The 19,446-nt window shown below is 39.5% G+C and overlaps 1 protein-coding gene across 2 annotated transcripts in view; it reads left to right on the top strand.

Annotated features, from left to right (window-relative positions):
- Nucleotides 1-296: 296 nt before the first annotated feature.
- VSIG2 (V-set and immunoglobulin domain containing 2) overlaps nucleotides 297-19,446 on the top strand; it is a 52,794-nt gene continuing 33,644 nt past the window's right edge. For both annotated transcript variants that reach the window (XM_075604295.1, XM_075604294.1), the window contains exons 1-3: nucleotides 297-442; nucleotides 7,303-7,466; nucleotides 13,667-13,874. In XM_075604295.1, the coding sequence (XP_075460410.1) occupies nucleotides 391-442; nucleotides 7,303-7,466; nucleotides 13,667-13,874 (424 nt within the window). In that variant the 5' untranslated portion in view covers nucleotides 297-390. The remainder of the gene's footprint in view (nucleotides 443-7,302; nucleotides 7,467-13,666; nucleotides 13,875-19,446) is intronic.

Here is a 19,446-nt window from a genome sequence, read left to right as displayed (position 1 = left end):
ATGGATTAGTTAGGATGTCATAACATACCTTTAAAAATAGTTTTCAGCAATTCTATGCAATAGTCAGAGATTTTATAACAAGAACATTATAGGCATACACTTTCCAAACTGCACAAAAATATTATTTTAAAACATTTCAAAATATTTCGGAATCTTTTCACAAGTACAGTACGCTATAGGAAAAATAGAATATCTTTAAACAGGTATATACTTTTTGGACCTGCTAGGTGTACCCCTGTACCTTTAACAGAGGTATCAGTGACTAGCTGTTTGTTTTTGTGTGCAGCCCTTTAGTTAGACAATAAAGACTGCTATCTCGTTCATTCAGGAGTCTATTTGATTCTGGAAAGCAAAGGAAAAAGCACTAAATCTTTCATCACAGACCTAAACATGTTACGAAAATATATATTTATTTTTATGCTTGCCCCCCTTATCAAGAAAGGTAAGAAATAGCTAATTGTATTTTCTTTTTGTTTTGTGATTTTAAAGTTATTATATCTTCAGTTCTGTACGTTTTGTTGAGACATACAAAAAACATGTTTCATACAGTATTTAATAGTAGGGAAAAAGCATGAATAATTTTCTTGTATGTAGTATCAAAACAAACTCCAGCAATAATCTGTCTAGACATAAATTGGTCGTTTGGAGCTTTCACCATGTTAATATTTGCATGTTTAGTGGGTTCTGTCAAATGCATGTTATATAAGTAAAATAATTTCTAAGTTGGGTACATTCTGAACTTCTTAAGGTCGAGAGCTAAATCACGTCTATTATCATTGAAATGTTGCATGTGCTCTAAATAATTTTTTCTTTTATCAGAACAAAATGTTATTGAAAATAATGGGTAATCTCACTGTGGTGTGTGTGTGTGTGTGTGTGTGTGTGTGTGTGTGTGTGTGTGTGTGTGTGTGTGTGTGTGTGTGTGTGTGTGTGTGTGTGTGTGTGTGTGTGTGTGTGTGTGTGTGTGTGTGTGTTTTTAAGGACAATTTGGGAGAAAAACTGAAGCAAAGAAAAATGTTTTCATTTTGCATCTCCTTGCGTCAGTGGCCCAGGAGTCCTGAAAGCGTGATTCGTGCTATCACAGTGGAATTGGCGATATCTGCCATTGACTTTAATAGCAGGTATCGACTATTTTGTGGCAATCGCACGGATCATGCTTTCATGACTCCCAGTCAATGTATCAATCTCAATGGACTTTTGTAACAATGTTGCTCTGTGTGTAGCTACCTGTAATTTGATGAATGTGAATTGCAGGAACTAGGAAAGGGTTTACCTGACACAGATATTATTGGGATATCTTCTGTGTCTGTGTGTCATTTTCCATTTTTTTTTATGCTAAAAATATCCTATGGTGGGATATACTTCACTGGCTAGCAATCTGTACTAGATGAAGGAAGCTTGATTAAAAAGCTGTTTTATACATTTGGCAAAACATGTTGCACAAAAGATGCTTTAATTTAAAGCAAACTTTCTTTGATTGCAGTGCCAGCATTTCCCCAGTTTTGCAAGCAGAGGACTTGAATTTAACAAAGTGCCGAAAGTGTGTACAGATAAAACATTGAAAACTACTTTTAACATTTACTAAAGGACTTTTTGAAAATACATTGATAAAAAGTGAGACTTTGTTTTATTCTGGGTGTTTTAGTAATTTATACATTCATTTGATTCAATTTTGCCCAGTGTGCATCAGCCAGCTTTTTTGAGAATGAGAATTGAACAAATTAGGGAGAGTTGCATGACACATATTATAATAATTATATTTGGTGAATAGACTGTATGAAATTATCCATTTAAAGCCATTATTTTGTTACTCTTTGTTTTGTGCCAAAAACTGTGCTTGGTCAATGCTGATATAAATTCTCAATCTATTTTACATTTTAGACATTTTTTTTTCTATATCCAGTTTCATTTATCTGTCATAGTCCTTGATCTTAAATGTAATTATAAGTAGTACAGTATATGTTGAGTTTATAATGGCAGCACATACATATACTAAACTGTACAATCAAATGTATGTATCACTATTTATATGTTCTCTCATAGGTCTTTTATGCATTATAGATTTATTTTTTTAAAGGTATTTTACAAATACTGCAAATACAAAGCATGATCACCAAAAGTTTTCCATGCTTATTGTTTATTCACATGCTAACTATTTTGATTTCCTATTGACAAAAGCAGGTTAATAACAAAACAACGTTAGTGGTGTCAGTCACTTTCATAAATATATTAAGAAGATAGAAATGTCAGGTTTTTTTTAACTAATTAATTCTTCATTTTTAAAAACAAGGTTTGGATTTTCAAAAGTGCATTGATATGGCCAAAAAATATAACAATTCCAAAAGCTTAATTTTATTTGTATGCCCTTTTTTTAACTGACACTCTTGGTTCACTATCATTCTATATTGCTGATGTGTTGGCTGTATTGCACCAGTGGAACCTACAGTTCTCATCATTTATTTTATTTCAAATGAACCTTTCTTGTTTTGAAGTCTTTTTATAACCATTATTTTCAAAATAGGTATTGTGCTGTAAGATTTAATTTATATTTAGTAAGTAAGTTAAAAAAATGCTTTTATTGAAGTATTGAAGTCCTTCATAGCATTCATTTCAACAGAACATGTGGTCACTTGTGAAAAATAGTAATAACTAATTATTTGGATAAGTAAAACTGTGAGCATGTACTGTATGCCAGTGTTACTTTCAGTGTAAAGATCAATTTGCAGTGGACCTCCCCTGGTGCCTATCAGATCGTCAAGGAAATAGGTTTTTAGTATAACTCCAAACTGAAGTAAAAGTGTTCTTGACATATGAGTTCTGTAAAAATAAATGAAAATATTGTGCTAATGACTGATACCTGTCTGTTACCAATTTGAAGTTTCACATTACAGATCCATGTATCAGTAGGTGGTCCTTAGACTAGCCAGAAATGTCCTGTGATTCGCACCTTCAGACTACCAAATTCAATTGCCAGGTCTAAATGAATCCCAGTTTAGCTGAATTCCAGGACACAAAGGTCTAAATCCACAAAGCTCATGTAAATCACTGCTCATAGGGGCTTATTCACAGAGCAGTGATAAGTGGTTTTAAGTGTGATGAATGCCCTTATAGTGCGATACTGCCTGATCGGCGAGTCACAAAGCAGTGATAACAGTGCAGTATCACGCTATAATGGCTTTTTATCACCAATAAACAGTCAGTAAAAAAAAAATCGTACGATAGGCCAAAAAATGGCAAATCCGCCGTTTTAAATGCTCACCATTTCTTTTCATCAGCTAAAGGCTGGCGCAACAGAGATGGAGACATGCATAAAAGCATTTTTTTTCTGCACAGCATTAATACAAGAGGCCGGTGGGGGTCTTCAGATGGTTCCCGAAGGTGTCCGGGGGTCCTTGGTGGTCCCTGTGTGTGTCTGGGGGCCCTCAGGTGGTTCCCGTGGTGGTCTGGGGGCCCAACGGGAGTCTTCGGGTGGTCCCCGCGGGTGTCCGGGAATCCCTGCTGGCCTGCAGTACCAATCCTGTGCCGAAAAAATAAAAAGTGGAATAGATTGCTATAAAGAGCCCCACCAATACAGTACAGTAATGGGCAAAATTACTATTATCCAGATATGGTTAATAGTGCATTTGCCCATTTAAAATAAAACATCAACCAGCAGCATAAAGTAAATAAAACTTGCACTTACCCCTGCCAGTCTGAAGGGATGAAGGCCGTTTTCATCCTCATCACCGTCCTTGTCCTCCGTTGCCCGAAACAATACAATAAAAAATACAATGTAATGGCCCCTAACCCTTGAAGATGAAGATAAAGAAAGAAGAAAAGGACTTTGGATTTTACCTGATGCCGTTGCTGTTTTGGATCGTGGATTTGTTCGAGAGCTTGCTGAGACCCCTGGAATCGGAGAGTAAAGACATATAAAGGAAAGAAAAAACATTGTATGTATGTATGTCTTTCTGTATATAGCGCCATTAATGTACATAGCGCTTCACAGCAGTAATATATGTGACAATCATATAAATAATAAATAATATAAATAACACAAAGTGGAGAAGTGCTTCAGACATAAAAGTAAAATTTAGGAAAAGGAGTCCCTGCTCCGAAGAGCTTACAATCTAATTTGTTGGTAGGAAGAACGGACAGAGACAGTAGTGGGGCATTCTGGTAAGTGCGTCTGCAGGGGCCAAGGTTAATGTATAAGGCGTTAATTATCAGCCATGGAGCTACTCGTATGCTTCCTTAAGCTGGTGTGTTTTAAGGTGTGTCTTAAAGGTGGATAGAGAGGGTGCTAGTCGGATATTGAGGGGAAGGGCTTTCCAGAGGTGTGGGGCAATCAGTGAGGAGGGTTTAAGGTGGGAGAGGGCTTTAGATACAAAAGGGTTAGAGAGAAGACATCTTTGAGCAGAACGCAAGAGTTGGGATGTTGTATAGCGAGAAATTAGGGCTGAGATGTAAGGAGGAGCAGAAGAGTGTAAAACTTTAAAAGTGAGGAGGAAAATTGAGTGAGTGATACAGGATTTGATAGGAAACCAGGAGAGGGATTTCAGCAGGGGAGACCCTGAGACAGATTTAGAAAAGAGTAGTGATTCTGGAAGCAGCATTTAGGGTAGATTGGTGGAGAGACAGGTGAGAGACAGGAAGGCCAGACAGCAGGAGGTCACAGTAGTCGAGACGGGAGAGAATGAGGGTCTGTGTCAGAGTTTTGCAGTCAAGCAACAGAGAAAAAGCGCATATCTTGGTAATATTGCAGAGGTAGTTTTCTGCTACTTTTTGAATGTTAGAATAGAAAGTGAGAAAGGTGTCAAGTGTGACCCCTAGGCAGCGTGTTTGGGCTACTGGGTGAATGATAGTACTGTCATGGGAGACTCGGGTTATTAATACCTTTTATACCGGGATCATTTGATTGTGCAGATAAAACATTGAAAACTACTTTTAACATTTACTCAAGGACATTTTGAAAATAAATTGATAAAAAGTGAAACTTTGTTTTATTCTGGGTGTTTTAGTAATTTAAACGTTCATTTGATTCAATTTTGCCCAGTGTGCATCAGCCAGCTTTTTTGAGAATAAGAATTGAACAAATTAGGGAGAGTTGCATGACACATATTATAATAATTAAATTTGCTGAATAGAGTGTATGAAATTATCCATTTAAAGCCATTATTTTGTTACTCTTTGTTTTGTGCCAAAAACTGTGCTTGGTCAATGCTGATATAAATTCTCAATCTATTTTACATTTTACATTTTTTTTCTATATCCAGTTTCCTTTATCTGTCATAGTCCTTGATCTGAAATGTAATTATACGTAGTATACAGTATGTTGAGTTTATAATGGCAGCACATACATATACTAAACTGTACAATCAAATGTATGTATCACTATTTATATGTTCTCTCATAGGTCTTTTATGCATTATAGATTATTTTTTTAAAGATATTTTACAAATACTGCAAATACAAAGCATGATCACCAAAAGTTTTCCGTGCTTATTGTTTATTCACATGCTGACTATTTTGTTTTCATATTGACAAAAGCAGGTTAATAACAAAACAACGTTAGTGGTGTCAGTCACTTTCATAAATATATTAAGTACAGTAGATAGAAATGTCAGTTTTTTTTAACTAATTCATTCTTCATTCATAAAAACAAGGTTTGGATTTTCAAAAATGCATTGATATGGCCAAAAAATCTAACAATTCCTAAAGCTTAATTTTATTTGTATGTCCTTTGTATGCCCAGTAGCTTGGGCTACTGGGTGAATGATAGTACTATCATGGGAGACTAGGGTTATTAACACCTTTTATACCGGGATTATTTGATTGAGCAAGACAAGGCAGTAAAATAAATTGCAATTTATTCCACGAAAAGACATACACACAATGTAACACAATTTGCACTGAAAACACACTTCTCTGAAACCAGCTCGCGTCTATTTCTCACAGAGCATCTTTTTCGTATCTTAAATTTGCTGCTGATGGTTTGGCGCCTGGAATCTGAGGTCCTGATTGGCTGCAAGGCTTCTTAAAGGTTTTGGAGTCCCTTACAGAAACCACTACTGCCAATCAGCGTGTGGGAATTTTCCTGCCCCCCTATCACTAAGTTTCCGGTATACTGAAGCCGGGCAGGCACCGATTTTAAAAGAAAAAGAATGTGAAGGGCGCAATGTAACATTTTTAAACTTTATGTATCACCTGTGGTGACAAAGGACAACAAATACAATGTTATGCACTTACAAGAAAAATGCTTAAATATAAGAACAAGTACAGATACAGCGACCATTATTAGAACAAATCACGTGGTGTATACCTCGGAATACCCATGTGATGGCGTGCGATTTCTTCCAACCGTACCGCCTTAAGATGCGTGTTGACTTGGATTTGTATAGGGTGCAGAAAATTGCATTTTTGTGCGGTCTGCAATACCGTCGAGAAACTCAAGTTGGCGTCTTAAAAATCTAATACCCTGTAGCCATTCAAGCTGTCTTTTATTGTCGTACAGTTCTGCAAGTGTGTGTGTGTAATTGTAATTTGAAGATTAACGTTACGAGTTCATACTGTATGGTGTACATGGGAAATAAGTATTTTGTACGAATCAAGTGTTGTATTTGTACAGGATAATAAAGGGAATAATAATATAAAAATAACACGTTGCTTCTTCTTCCGAATGTTAAATATTTTTTCCGCTCGTGCGTGTACAATATGTCTCACTAAAACCTGACGCACGTTTCACATAAAGAGTTACGCTTCTTCAGGGGAGAGTAATGTTCCCATGTAGCCTCTCCTCTTAAATAGCCCTGATGGGGTGCTTTGAAATGATCCTAATTGGATTCAATTCACATTCATCGCATTAACCCCATCTTTACTTAGTTCCACAGTATTCATGGAGTCTGTTGAAAAAGGACTAATTCACCAAATGTTGTGTTTATTTGTATTGAACAGTGTATGCCTTATAACCTTAGCCTTAGTATGCACTTGCCACCTTTCCACACAAAAGTAAATCACATTTAAATATTTAGGAGCGTATTTACAAAAAAATTGTCTAACACTACCTTGTTTCAAAAGCCTGTTTAAGTGAATGTGATTATTATGTGCAATCTTTTGTAAATACCTGTACATCCTTTAGGCCAGGATTTACTAAGCTCCAAAAAGGTGTATTTAATATCGATCCAGCATTGACTTGAAGGGTAGTTAACACAGGATTGAGCTCCAATACCGATTATTGGAGCTTAGTCTCTTAGGTTTTACCAAATGTGTACTAAAAAGATAATTATCTATTAAAAAAATATATTTATTTGTAAATATTTTCAGATGCTGTTCATTCAGTGGATGTGACAATACCCGAAAAAGTTGTTGTGGCAAAAGCTGGCTCAAGTGTAGTTCTGCCATGCCAGTATAGTACATCTGTTGGTGCAAATTTTGTTTTGGAATGGAGTTTTGCTCCAAATACAGCAGATACTTCAGATGGACGTCAGGTAGGATGAAATTGCATTATAAATCAGAATGTTATATAAGGGAAAGGTCAAATGAAATTTTCATTGCAGGTCTGAAACAGTGGGAGATTAATAAAACGAACACATGCACTCGAGGGGTTAATGCTACCCATTATCCGTTGCTACTGTCTCCGCCCCTGCATATCAGTACACAGCATACCTGTGATTAGTCCTTACCCTGCAGCTGTGGGCTGCCCTGCATTCATTACTCTGCAGCTGTGTGTTGCCTTTCCATTGGCTGCCTGCTCTTTAAATGCTCAGTCAGCCCTCCCCCAAATTGTTTAAATCTCCCACGTCACGTGACTGGGACATTTAAACTTTGCGGAGATACTGGAACACCATACCAGGGCCTGTAACTCGGGAAGCAGAGGGTCCCCAAGGCTACAATTAATGCAGTTCAGCTCTGGAGACTCCCTGATTCAATACTGTGTTATTAAAATAAAATAAAAACAGTGCCATAGCCTGTAAGAGTTGTGCAGAGAGATGCAGCTCTCTCTGTGCAGCTCTTACAGACTGCAGACAGATCGCAGCGGTAGAACTTAGAAAAAGACACTGCTATCCCGAGCGGTATGGCATTTTCCTACCTAACGATATCTGACATGCGATAACTTTTTCTGAATATCGTGATAACACAAAGGTCAGACCACGAGGTAAGTCATGCCAAAACTTTCGATTTGACAGTGATTTTATCGAAGCTACTAGAATAGGCCCCTTAGTATTTTGAAGGTAATGCTCCACTTGCGAATCAATGCCATATTTGTGGCAAATTCAAATGTTGGTGAATAATTTTCTCATCTCTACCAGTAGCATAAAACGTTAAAGAGGCTATATTAATTCATACGTTGGAGAAATGTAGACCAACAGTCCAGGGACAAGTGCAGCAGAATAGTCCACAGAGGCAGGCTTAAGGAGAGTGGGAAATTCAAACTGACCAATGGGAATTGAGCCCGCAGCTAGGACCTTATTCTGAATGTGTGTATATAGATATATAAACACCAGATATGCACACATTATATCTATCTATCTATCTATGCCTTAGATAAGTTATGGTGGGTGAAAAAGGTGACAGAAAACCCTCCACCATATGAATGTGCTCACAAGTGATATTTTTATTTGAGCTATATCTATATATATCTATATATATCTATATATATCTATATATATATATATATATATATATATATATATATATATATATATATATAGCGATGCCCACACCACGTTGCAGCATCTTTTAGTCCCAGAATAAAGCCGGAAACATTGTATTTCCCTTCATGGGGTTTATTTAACAGGGACTTATCCTTGTTTAAGTAAATCTGCCTCTTAATGCTCTGAAGAATACAGCAGGGAGCTGGTTGATTGCAGACAGGCAATTAACCAGTCTCCACCTGGCTAATCAGACAAGTTTAAAAGACACCTACTGTGAACCAGCCAAGAGATTTCTTGAGCACACAGGGTTACTGTGTGCTGATTGCAAGACACAGGAGAGGGAGATTTCCTTAGCACACAACGGTGCTGACAGAGGAAAACCAGACTGATATTCCTGGGAGTGGCTTGACTGCAAAGCCTGCAGCTGGAGAACCAGATAAGGCTTTCTTATATTGAACACTGAGAATATATGTTTTTGGGACTGGGAACTGGCGAAGTACTTGGTACGAAACGCGTAGAGGTCACGACAGGTCATCCTGCGCGTGTATGCTGGTAAGCTGAGACGGAGCCTGCAGGAGACAGCAGCGGTTTTTTCCATCTCTGCGGTGCTGAGATCCGGATCCTGTGCAGCCACCGCGAGTCTGCTGACTGTCTCAGTGTGAGTGTCCGTTTCCCCTTGCCAGTGCCCAACCTTATGGCGGTTTCTATACAAATCTGTTGATAGGTTGTTTTCATGTTTGTTTTTTTCTTTCATGTGTTTTTATATAAATTTTACTGTATTTGTATACTGTGCAGCTTAGGGTTTAGTCTCCATCAGGTGTTCTCCTTGGTAGTACTTAGCCGCCCAGCTGCACAGCTGTTCTGAGGTGGGGTTGAATCCCCTCAGAGTTTGTGTGTATTTTTAATAAATTACCTTCCACTAATCCCTGGTGCGCATTTGTGCATTTTTTATTAGCTGGAGAACCAGATAAGGCTTTCTTATATTGAACACTGAGAAATATAATATATGTTTTTGGGACTGGGAACTGGCTTATCCAGCCAGCCACAGATTGCTAGGGCATATACTGTCTAGTTACTCTCCAGAATGGAGTAGGGTTTCTTTTATGTTTTGCGCTGTACATTGTCTAAAGGAAAAGGCTCAATAAAGCCATATGTTAATTTCACCATAAACAGTCTTCATTAGCATACCTTTGCAGATATCTCTTACAGAAGCCATCAAAGCTGCATTACTGCACTATTTCAACATGACCCCTTAAATCCACAGGCAAAATATCAGAGCCCTTCAGCATGGCCCCGGTGGCTTTTCTGAGCTTCTGGGGCATCTGACATATTTGTGCAAGCAGTGGGTTGGGGGTCTGGAATTTGAAAGCTTTGAGGGGTTATTGGATGTCGTGGTTCATGAGCAATTTTTAACGCTGTGCCCACATTAAGTGAGAGAGTGGGTTAAGGACTGAAGTCCTAAGTCAGCCACAGAGGCTGGCAAGCTTGCAGATTCCTATGTGACTAACCTGGATCCAGCGGTTAACAAGGGGGTGCCAGGATGGAAGGGGGGTAAATCCAGTGAAACCCCACAATGACTGCCTTTTAAGCCTGCTGGGGCTTCAACTGGGGTGTGAATTCGCCCAACTGGGCAGGAAGATACCCGCCAGTGTTTATCTGTCAAAAGTAGAGGTACAGACTGCCCAGACAGGAAGCAGCCTGCAACTGCCTCTGTAGAGGATCGCCCCTCTGGAGTGCACCTAGGTGTCTGTGTGGTAACTGGGTCACAAGAAAACAGAGATGCCCACTTGCAGCCAATCCTGGTGGGTCCGAATCTCACCCAAGGACTGAGAGACTCAGGTGCTACCCGTAGCCTTGTGTGGCCAGGACCTTTGCGGCCTGAGGAAATCATTCCTGGAAGGACTCTGCATATGGGGGTGGTGGTAAGGGGCCACCATGTTTTGCCAGTGGCAAAGGTATACTTGAATTGGGATACTGGGTAGGGTGTGCGGGAGGTGGGAGTAATTTATTATATTCCTGCTAATGTGTTGCTAGGTAATGATCTTGAAAAGATGGTTACACAATATGAGACCGCTGTGACCGAACAAGCTCAGGAGCCCGCTGAACAATTCCAGGTACTGAAACAACCTGGGGACCGGGGAAGGGTGACTGACCAGGGTTGTACAGAAGGGGGAGGGAGGGGCTGTGAGGACCTCCCAGTACAATCAATAAACACCAATCAGACGATCACATGGGGTCCCGAGGAGGTGGTTGAGGGGTGCTGTAGCAAATCACAGAAGACCACATGCGGTATCCGAGGGGGGATTGTGCCAAAGAAGGGGGCAGAGAGAGCTTACCATTACAGCCTGTCATCCATAGGGACCCAGAGGAAATACAAAAGGGGGTTTGTCCCAAAGTGGGTGGCAGAAGGGGTTTACATTTGCAGCCCATCACCCTGGATCTGACAGGGTTTACAGACCTGGAGGACCATGAGAGACCAGCACAGATCCTGACTGCTGAGAGAGAGGGAGAGACAGAGAGAGGAAGTAAGAAAGGAAAAGAGAGAGAGAGGCTGGGAAAGGGAGAAATCAAGACAGCGTGTCAAAGGTACAGTCCGAAGAGGGAAGAGAGAGAGAGACTGGGAAAGAAAGCAAAGCAAAGGGACAGTCTGCAGAGGGAACCGAGAGTGAGGCTGGGAGAGATAGACAGCAAGAGGAAGAAAGAGAGCGAGGCAGAGGGAAGCGAGAGAGTGGCTGGGAGAGATTAGACAGCAAGAGGAAGAAAGAGAGCGAGGCAGAAGGAAGTGAGGGAGAGGCTGGAAGCTATAGAGACAGCACGAGGAGGAAAGACAGCGAGGTAGAGGGAAGTGAGAGATAGGCTGGGAGAGAGAGACAGCATGTGAAAGAACGACAGCGCGGCAGAGGGACCGCCTTCAGAGGGAAGAGAGACTGGGAAAGAGCGAGATAGGGACAATAAGCGGGCAAGAGGAAGAGAGGCAGAGACAGCGGCACAGCCAGCAGAAGAAAATAAGAGAGATAGAGACAGCGAGAAGAAGATAGACAGCGAGGCAGAGAATCATCAAGCAGAAGAGGGAGAGAAAACTAGAGAGAGACAGCAAGTACAGACATGGACCCCTGACTTGGACAAAATAGACGGTTCCTCATGCTAAGGTGACGGAAGTGTTAGTGTGAGCGCAGGGCTGGAGTGTAAGCCAGCCCCTTCAGTCATTTTAAGGAGGCATGTGTCATGATAATGTCATGAGATAGTATGTATATTAATCCCTCTGGTGCTTCAGGGGTTAATGTGGGTACAGTTTGATTTTATAAAATACAAAGAAATGTTTATGGCCTGCTTGCCCCTTGGCCAAGTCTGGTTGTAGTACTAGTAGAATCTAGAGATGTAATTAAATGACGGTTCTCCCGACTCTAAGGTAAACAGTACCCTGGCTCAGGGATATTTCAAAGCTTAAAGTGGTTTGGTAGAAGAGTTTTTTTTCAGTCTGTCATAAAACTGTCGATCTAACAGACGGTTTACGACGTGGGTGGGTTTTTGTTGGTTCTGTGAGGAAAGAATGTATTTAGGTTTGGGTAAAGATTTTCAAAATCAGGTCCTACCAGAGGAGTGTTTTGGATAAAACACGTAGATCTCATATTCTAACTAAACCCTCTCTGGGGAAAACATAGGATATTTGGAAATGTATAGGTTTTTCTTTTAGATTTTACCCTTTTAATTTAAGAAGCTGTTCTGCATTGTATGGTAACTGTATATTTTTTGTAATAACATTGTCTGTAACCTAAGTACTGTATTTTTATATAAATTAAAACATTTAATAAGTAATGCTTTGGGCTCTGAATGAACTGTTGCATGATCTGGAGAGAGTATTTACATGTTCGGACACATTTAGCTACAACTGATTTTTGTGTTAAAGTGCATAGTTTTTTCTATAGTAAACAGGGACCTTGGGCCCTGGAAAATATTCATTTTACATCTTATATTATTTGCATACCCCAGGTGGTGGCAGTGCATAGATATGATTTGCAATTGAGATGGGGTTAATGTTAACTCATCCAAGGGTCCTTTGCGAAGATCAAGGGTGGGGCGCTTGCGAGCGTGAGTATTAATCCTAGTTGCATCTCTAAGTCACATGCTCACTTGTGTGCTGTTTGTGGCGGTGGAGGAAGAGGAGAGATAGAGAGAAACTAGTTTAATTAGAGTCCTAAATGCTATATAAATATAGAACCCTCTTCCTCCTCCAGTTCAGGTTCTTGAATTTCTGGACAAATCAATTGTTTGGTCAAATCGAATGTGCAAATAGTGCATTCAGCAGTATTGCATGCATTTGGGCAAAGGTCGGTGCATATCCCTTTTTTTAACCAAGCAGCAAATATTAATGTGTGAACACAAATGCCATATTCACAGCAAAAGTTGAATATAGTCCAATAATTTGCATATCTCTATCAATTACAGCTACACAACTATCAAGTGAGGCAGAACAACAAGTAATTCTCATATAACCACAGCAACTGATTATGTATTTCTCAAAGACTAGACAGTAAAATAAGTTTACTACAAACAACCAACACCCAGACAATAATAAATTAACCCTCTCCTAGCTCAAAGACATGTCAATCGACTGTAAATAGATCAGTCACCAAAGCTAGCAATACTCACTGCGCTCAACTTTCCCCATTATTTTAACTCTACACTTTATCCAAAATCACTTTAACCTTAGTCAAACAATGCTTGAAAGCTCCAAACTATTTTGTTTTAATGAATGTAAATCTCTTAAGTGATGATGCTCCAAAGATGGAGAGCTGCACAATACCTCTCAGAACCTTTTTACGTTATTTTAATTCCTGATATTTCCAACTTTTTATTTTTTCAATGATCTCACTGAAGGTAGTGCATTGTGATAATACATATGTTATGTTCCTCTGATTTAAATAATTACAATAAAACAATTGAAAATGCATAAATATTATATTATAGATTATTATCTTCATATATTGTTTAATTATTGACTTTCACTTAACCTTTTTGTATTCCTATTTTAGATATATTACTACTCAAATGGAAAATCTTACAAGCCTGGGTCTCAGTCTGAAAGACTGAATATTAACCATAATCCTCCAACCACAGGAATAGCATCAATTCAATTAAATGATATCCGATCATCTGACACTGGATCCTATGTGTGTGAAGTGAACAATCCACCTGACTTCTATGGTTCTGGATCAGGAATTGTAAAACTTTCAGTTTTAGGTAAGATCATTTGGTAACATACATTTATTTAAAATGTATGATCTAATAACATACTAATAGAGGTGTGAAAACCTGCCCCAGCTCACTTCCAGAAATTTCCTGATTGTGTTATAAGAAATTAGAACAATTACAATACTGTATATTGATGCAAATGCTATTTATTGATTCATTAAATCTCAGATCAAGATCTCGAAAAAAACAGGGCAATTAAAAAGTTGTGATCAAAAAGTCTAAGCTGACGCATTGCACATGCAACTTTACAATCATTTTTAACAGTATCTTCATTTATTATAGCAGTGTGTATGTGTGTATTTGGGTAGCGGGGCTTATTGTGTTTCTGTATTTGGGGAGGGGGACTTATTTGTTTGTTTTTTTGTGTGTATGTGTGTGTATATTTGGGGAGGGGGGATTCTTGTGTATATATTTGGGGAGTGGGGCTTTTGTGTTTATGTGTGTGTGTGTGTATTTGGCAAGGGGGCTTATTGTGTGTGCTTGTGTTTCGGGAGGGTTGCTTATTGTGTGTGTATGTGTATTTGGGGCGGGGGCATATTGTGTTTGTGTCTGTCTGTCTGTCTGTGTATGTGTGTGTGTGTGTGTGTGTGTGTGTGTGTGTGTGTGTGTATGTGTATTTGCAGAGTGGGGCTTACTGTGTATGTATTTGGGGAGGGGTGCTTATTGTGTATGTGTAATATTGTTGAAATGGCCTTTGTGATGATGAACCCTTGATGGAGTCCAGAAGGGTTACAGTACAATAGTGCAAACCACACGTCAGATTAACCCCTTTGCTGACACTGTATTTTAGCCAATGCCAGGCCAAACCAGTTTTTTACTTTTGCAAAAATTTAAGTATCATTGCTATAAGCAACTTTATATGTACCTGTACCACGGTCTATTGATGGGGAAGAATTTAAAACAAAGCAAGGAATTCAAATATCTGGTTAACCACCAGTACAAACGGGGGGTGGGAGCAAGTAAATACTAAGTCACTATGTACTGCAGAGGGGGTCCGGACCGATCTGGGTACATACCCTGTGTATAGAAGGGGAGTGAAGTGTAGAGACCTGCTCCCTCCGACTGCAAACTCCAAAGGGGAAAGCCACACGTGACCTCTACGCGTTTCGCACGTAGTGCTTCGTCAGGAGTCACGTGATGACGCTATCCCTGGAGTTTAAATAGGAAGTCGCAGCCCATGGGTTTAATGCTTGACGATCAAGTTAAAACAGCTGATGTTGGGTGGGGAAAAAGCCCCCAACACAAGAGAGATACCCGAGTCCGGAGACACTAAGATCTAAAGGTATTTTTAATCTGTCTTCCTTTAAAATAGACTTAAAATTGTGCAATGTCCTTTCAAAAGGTCTAACATTTGCTCCGACAGCAAATCCTTTGGAGTTTGAATTATTTGTAGACCTTCAGAAATATCTGAGGAAATTGACATTGCATAGACATTTTGCAAATTGTATGGATATGGGAGCTAATGTAGTGGAACCTTTACCGGTAGCTACTAACCTATATAGCGACCCCATTGAACAACAAGCATATAGGGATTTGGATAGTTTATTTCGAGAGAATCATACAGTCAAACTGTTGATGATGTTAGAATTTTCCATTCCGGGTATAAACCCAAATCGATATTCTATCCCTATCATTCTAGAGGACAATATGTCGAGTTGTTTGGCAAACTGATTGAACAAGAATTTAGGCAAATTTGCACTTTGGCTTCAAAAAACAAATATAGCCGTTCAAATATGACACCCAGTGAGACCCTATCAATAAAAAATCTGCGGGCAAATACCAACATCGTAGTACGCGAGGCAGATAAAGGGGGGGGTTGTCTTACAAGATAAAAAAGACTATTGTTTAGAAGCTGAGAGACTCCTGTCGGATACAAATTTGATAGAACAAACACAAATCGATTTTTTGGCTGCGATCCATAAAGTTTATACTAACTCACAACTATATTCTGTTTGAATCTGAATTTTATTTACAGATACTTGGTACCGCAATGGGTACCAAGTTTGCTCCATCCTTTGCCAATCTATATGGGGTGGTGGGAAAAACTTATTATTGCCCAGACATCTCCTCCACAGTTGATCATGTGGAGGAGATATATAGATGATATTCTCATTATCTGGGATGGCGACGAGACTTCTCTTCTTGATTTTATTGCACAGTTGAACATCAACACGTTTAACCTCCATTTCAGTGGGGAAAATAGTGACACAACAGTGCATTATTTGGATTTGGAAATCTTCATTGAATCAGAGCAAATATGTACTAAAACCTACTTTAAGGAGACTAATGTCAATTCGTATATCCATCCCTCCAGTTGCCATTTTAAACCTTGGATTACAAACATACCTTTTAACCAATTTGCACGTTTAAAGAGAAATTGCACCAATGAAGGGCAATTTCAAACTCAGGTACTCTTTCTGAAAGAAAGATTTCTACAGAAGGGCTATGACAAACATCTGATAGATTGTGCTATTTATAAAGTCAACGTTGTTAAAAGAACCAACTTACTAAAAAATAAGAATAAAAATAAAAAAAGACGCAAGTTATTTGACTTTAGGAAGGAAGTTTGCACCCAGATCTCACAGGCCGGGATAGATCCTATAATAGAGGAGGTTAAACATGCCGGTCCGATACAGAGTGAAGATTTTCCAGTGTTTATCACTCAATATAATGATAAACACAGGGCCATACAACAGGCAATCACTAAACACTGGAGGGTTCTCTCTCTAGACCCTTTGCTGGGTGCACAAATCCCGTCCAAACCAAGGATTGTGTACAAAAAAGCACAAAATTTAAAAGGAATAATAGCCCCTAGCCAATTAAGGTCCATTCCAAACACTGAGGGTACACTAAGATCTTATTTAGATTTAAAAGGCAATTATAAATGCAGTAAATGCAAGATATGCCCAAACCTGTTAAATAAGAAAGAGGTTGTTTCTTTTGCCACAAAACGCAGTTTTAAAATTAATCACTTTATAAACTGTTCCACTACCCATGTGGTTTATGTACTCCAGTGTAAATGTGGGTTACAGTACATTGGTAAAACCAAAAGGTGCATGAAGGTCTGGGTTATGGAACATATGAGAAATATTAAAAATGTGAAAAAATTAATTGATAAACACATGCCCTTAACCCACCTTTTAAAGCATTTTTATGATTGTCATCAGTGTGACCCAAGTGGTATTTATTTTATGGGCATTGAAGTTATTACTACTAATCAGCGTTTGGGCAATAGAGTACTACGTTTAAGTACAAGGGAACAATTTTGGATCTATACCATGCGAACTAGATTTCCACATGGCCTTAATGACTATATAGAGTTGGTTGCCTTCCTTAAAGACTAAATCATTTGGTCTTTACAGAATGTGTCTATATATCGGGGTTCCAGAGTTATACCCCAAGAGTTGGATCCGGGAATCAAGTGAGATTCTTGGATGCAGCCAAGCACATTCCTCCAAACAAACTCTGACTCTGGAAACACTCTTACGACTCACCACCAGGATTCCTGCTGCAGAATCTTGCAGACAAGGTAAACGGGCATGAAGGGGTTTATGTATACCTGCAATCATACATGGGATCCCTACTATAAAGAGGGGTCCCTAGTATAAGGAGAGGTGCCCAGATACATACCCCGGTACCCTGAACCTGATATAGAGGTTCAGGGGGTGCTCCATCTATGTGATAAAGCTGAGAGTGATTTATTGTGTGAAAAAGTTGAAAAGTTATTTCAAAAGTGTGCCATGAATGAGGCTAGTGAGTGTAGGCAACATATACCCTCACTCCATCCCTGACACCAGAACAGGGACTTATATATTTTTATAACATAGAAGACAAGGCACAGTATATTTTATTAAAGAGTTATATTTAATAGGTATATGTACTGATAACCTGTAAATGAACTGTGAGATTTCCAAGTCATGGATTCCGAGAGACCAGATGGCTACCAAGCTTGGTGCCTATGGGTCTGTGCAGGGTCCTGACTTGAAAGCCTCAGAGATGCCAAGGTGTTAGAACAGGAGGGGTACAGCAGTTCTGCTTGAGTACCCGCATCCTGGGCTAACATAGGGCTATCCGGCCACCATTTTCCAGAGCCCAGACTCTGTGGAACCTCGACAGCGGGTGGGCTCAGTATGCAAGTCTCTCTCTCTCTCTCTCGCGCGCGCTCTCTCTCTCTCTCTCACTTTGTCCTGCAAATTTATAGCTTTAAAAATAGCCCATGAATATGCAATTTTATGAGTTTGCCTCCTTTGCATACGCAATTGGCATATGGTGCAGAGTAGCACAGATGGTTTGAACATACGATAAAGGCTTAGTAAATACAACGAGAAACAAATCCTTGTGAAAACTTAAACTTTTGCTTGGAAAGGAACTTCCCAGTTTAATGAATAGACCCCAAGTGTATTTTTTTTAGGGGAAAACAATACATTGTGTCCTACTAAGACGTTCTAGTTAAGAGTTTGATATGCTTTGATTTTGTTTAAAAAAAAACATTGTTTTTTTTTTCTTCCAAAACTTGTTTTAAAAAATACAATATGTTGGGTTTATGACAGGTCAAGATTTTTCCTCAGAGCTTCAAAAAGTACTTAACTAGTGGGTTATCCCTTATGGCCCACTAATGTACAAGATATGTTGTATGGGGTTGGTGAGATAAGGGCAGTTGTTTTGCCAGAGATGGGATTAAAATATGGCTTTCTTGACATCTTTATAAACAGGATCCTTTTAATGTTACCTTCAAAGCATTATCTGGAGGGTTCTGCAAGGTTCAGGGGGCGTGACTAAGGCCTCGGACACAGTCAGCGCTTATACGCTGAACCGTGCTGCTGCTAGGCACTGAGCCCCTGCAGCCGCAATGAGAGCGGCTTTAGCAGGGGCTCGCGCACGCGTCCGCACGCTTGGGGAAGCATGTGTCTGACGGAGGTTTGAGATTTTCCTGCTAGCCGGAGCGCAGGGCCGGTCACGTGAGCGGTTCGCCCAATGAGGGTGAACCAGCTCCGTGATGTCACAGGCCCGCCCCCGACACGCCCCCGACGGCGCGCTGTGTAAGGCCAGGGAAAGCACCGCTTTCCCTGAGCCTCAGCGCGCCTTACCCGGACAAACTCACTATGTTCTAGGCCTAGTATTCTACCAAATAGTGAATTTATTCAAAATGAAAATATCATGTGATGTCATCTACTGTGCATAATAAGAGTTGCATATCTGTGATCGTTACAAGGAAACACATACAGTGAGGACAGACGCGTGAGGTCTAGAAGGTACAGTAGCCAGAGACAGATATCGATTTGTCATTCAAATTTAGGAGTAAATTGGTCATAATTAGTCTCATTACATTCGTCAAAATCATCTGAATCTATTTATATGAATCATGTGTGTCTAAGTATTAGAGAAACAAAGTTATGAGTGCATTACATATTGAGGCAAAGCTTTAAACATATTTTTAGGAGTTTTTTTATTTCTGTCGTAAAACAGTCAACCTGTCAGCTGACTTACGACAGGGGTGGGAAAAAAATTGTGTATATATGTAGTTATGAGTTATCAGAATTCAACAGAGGTGTCATATTTC

The sequence above is a fragment of the Ascaphus truei genome, chromosome 6 (assembly GCF_040206685.1).
Source record: "Ascaphus truei isolate aAscTru1 chromosome 6, aAscTru1.hap1, whole genome shotgun sequence".
NCBI lineage: Eukaryota > Metazoa > Chordata > Amphibia > Anura > Ascaphidae > Ascaphus > Ascaphus truei.
The sequence above is the reverse complement of the archived record's forward strand: the minus strand, read 5'-3'. Positions and strand labels throughout refer to the sequence as shown.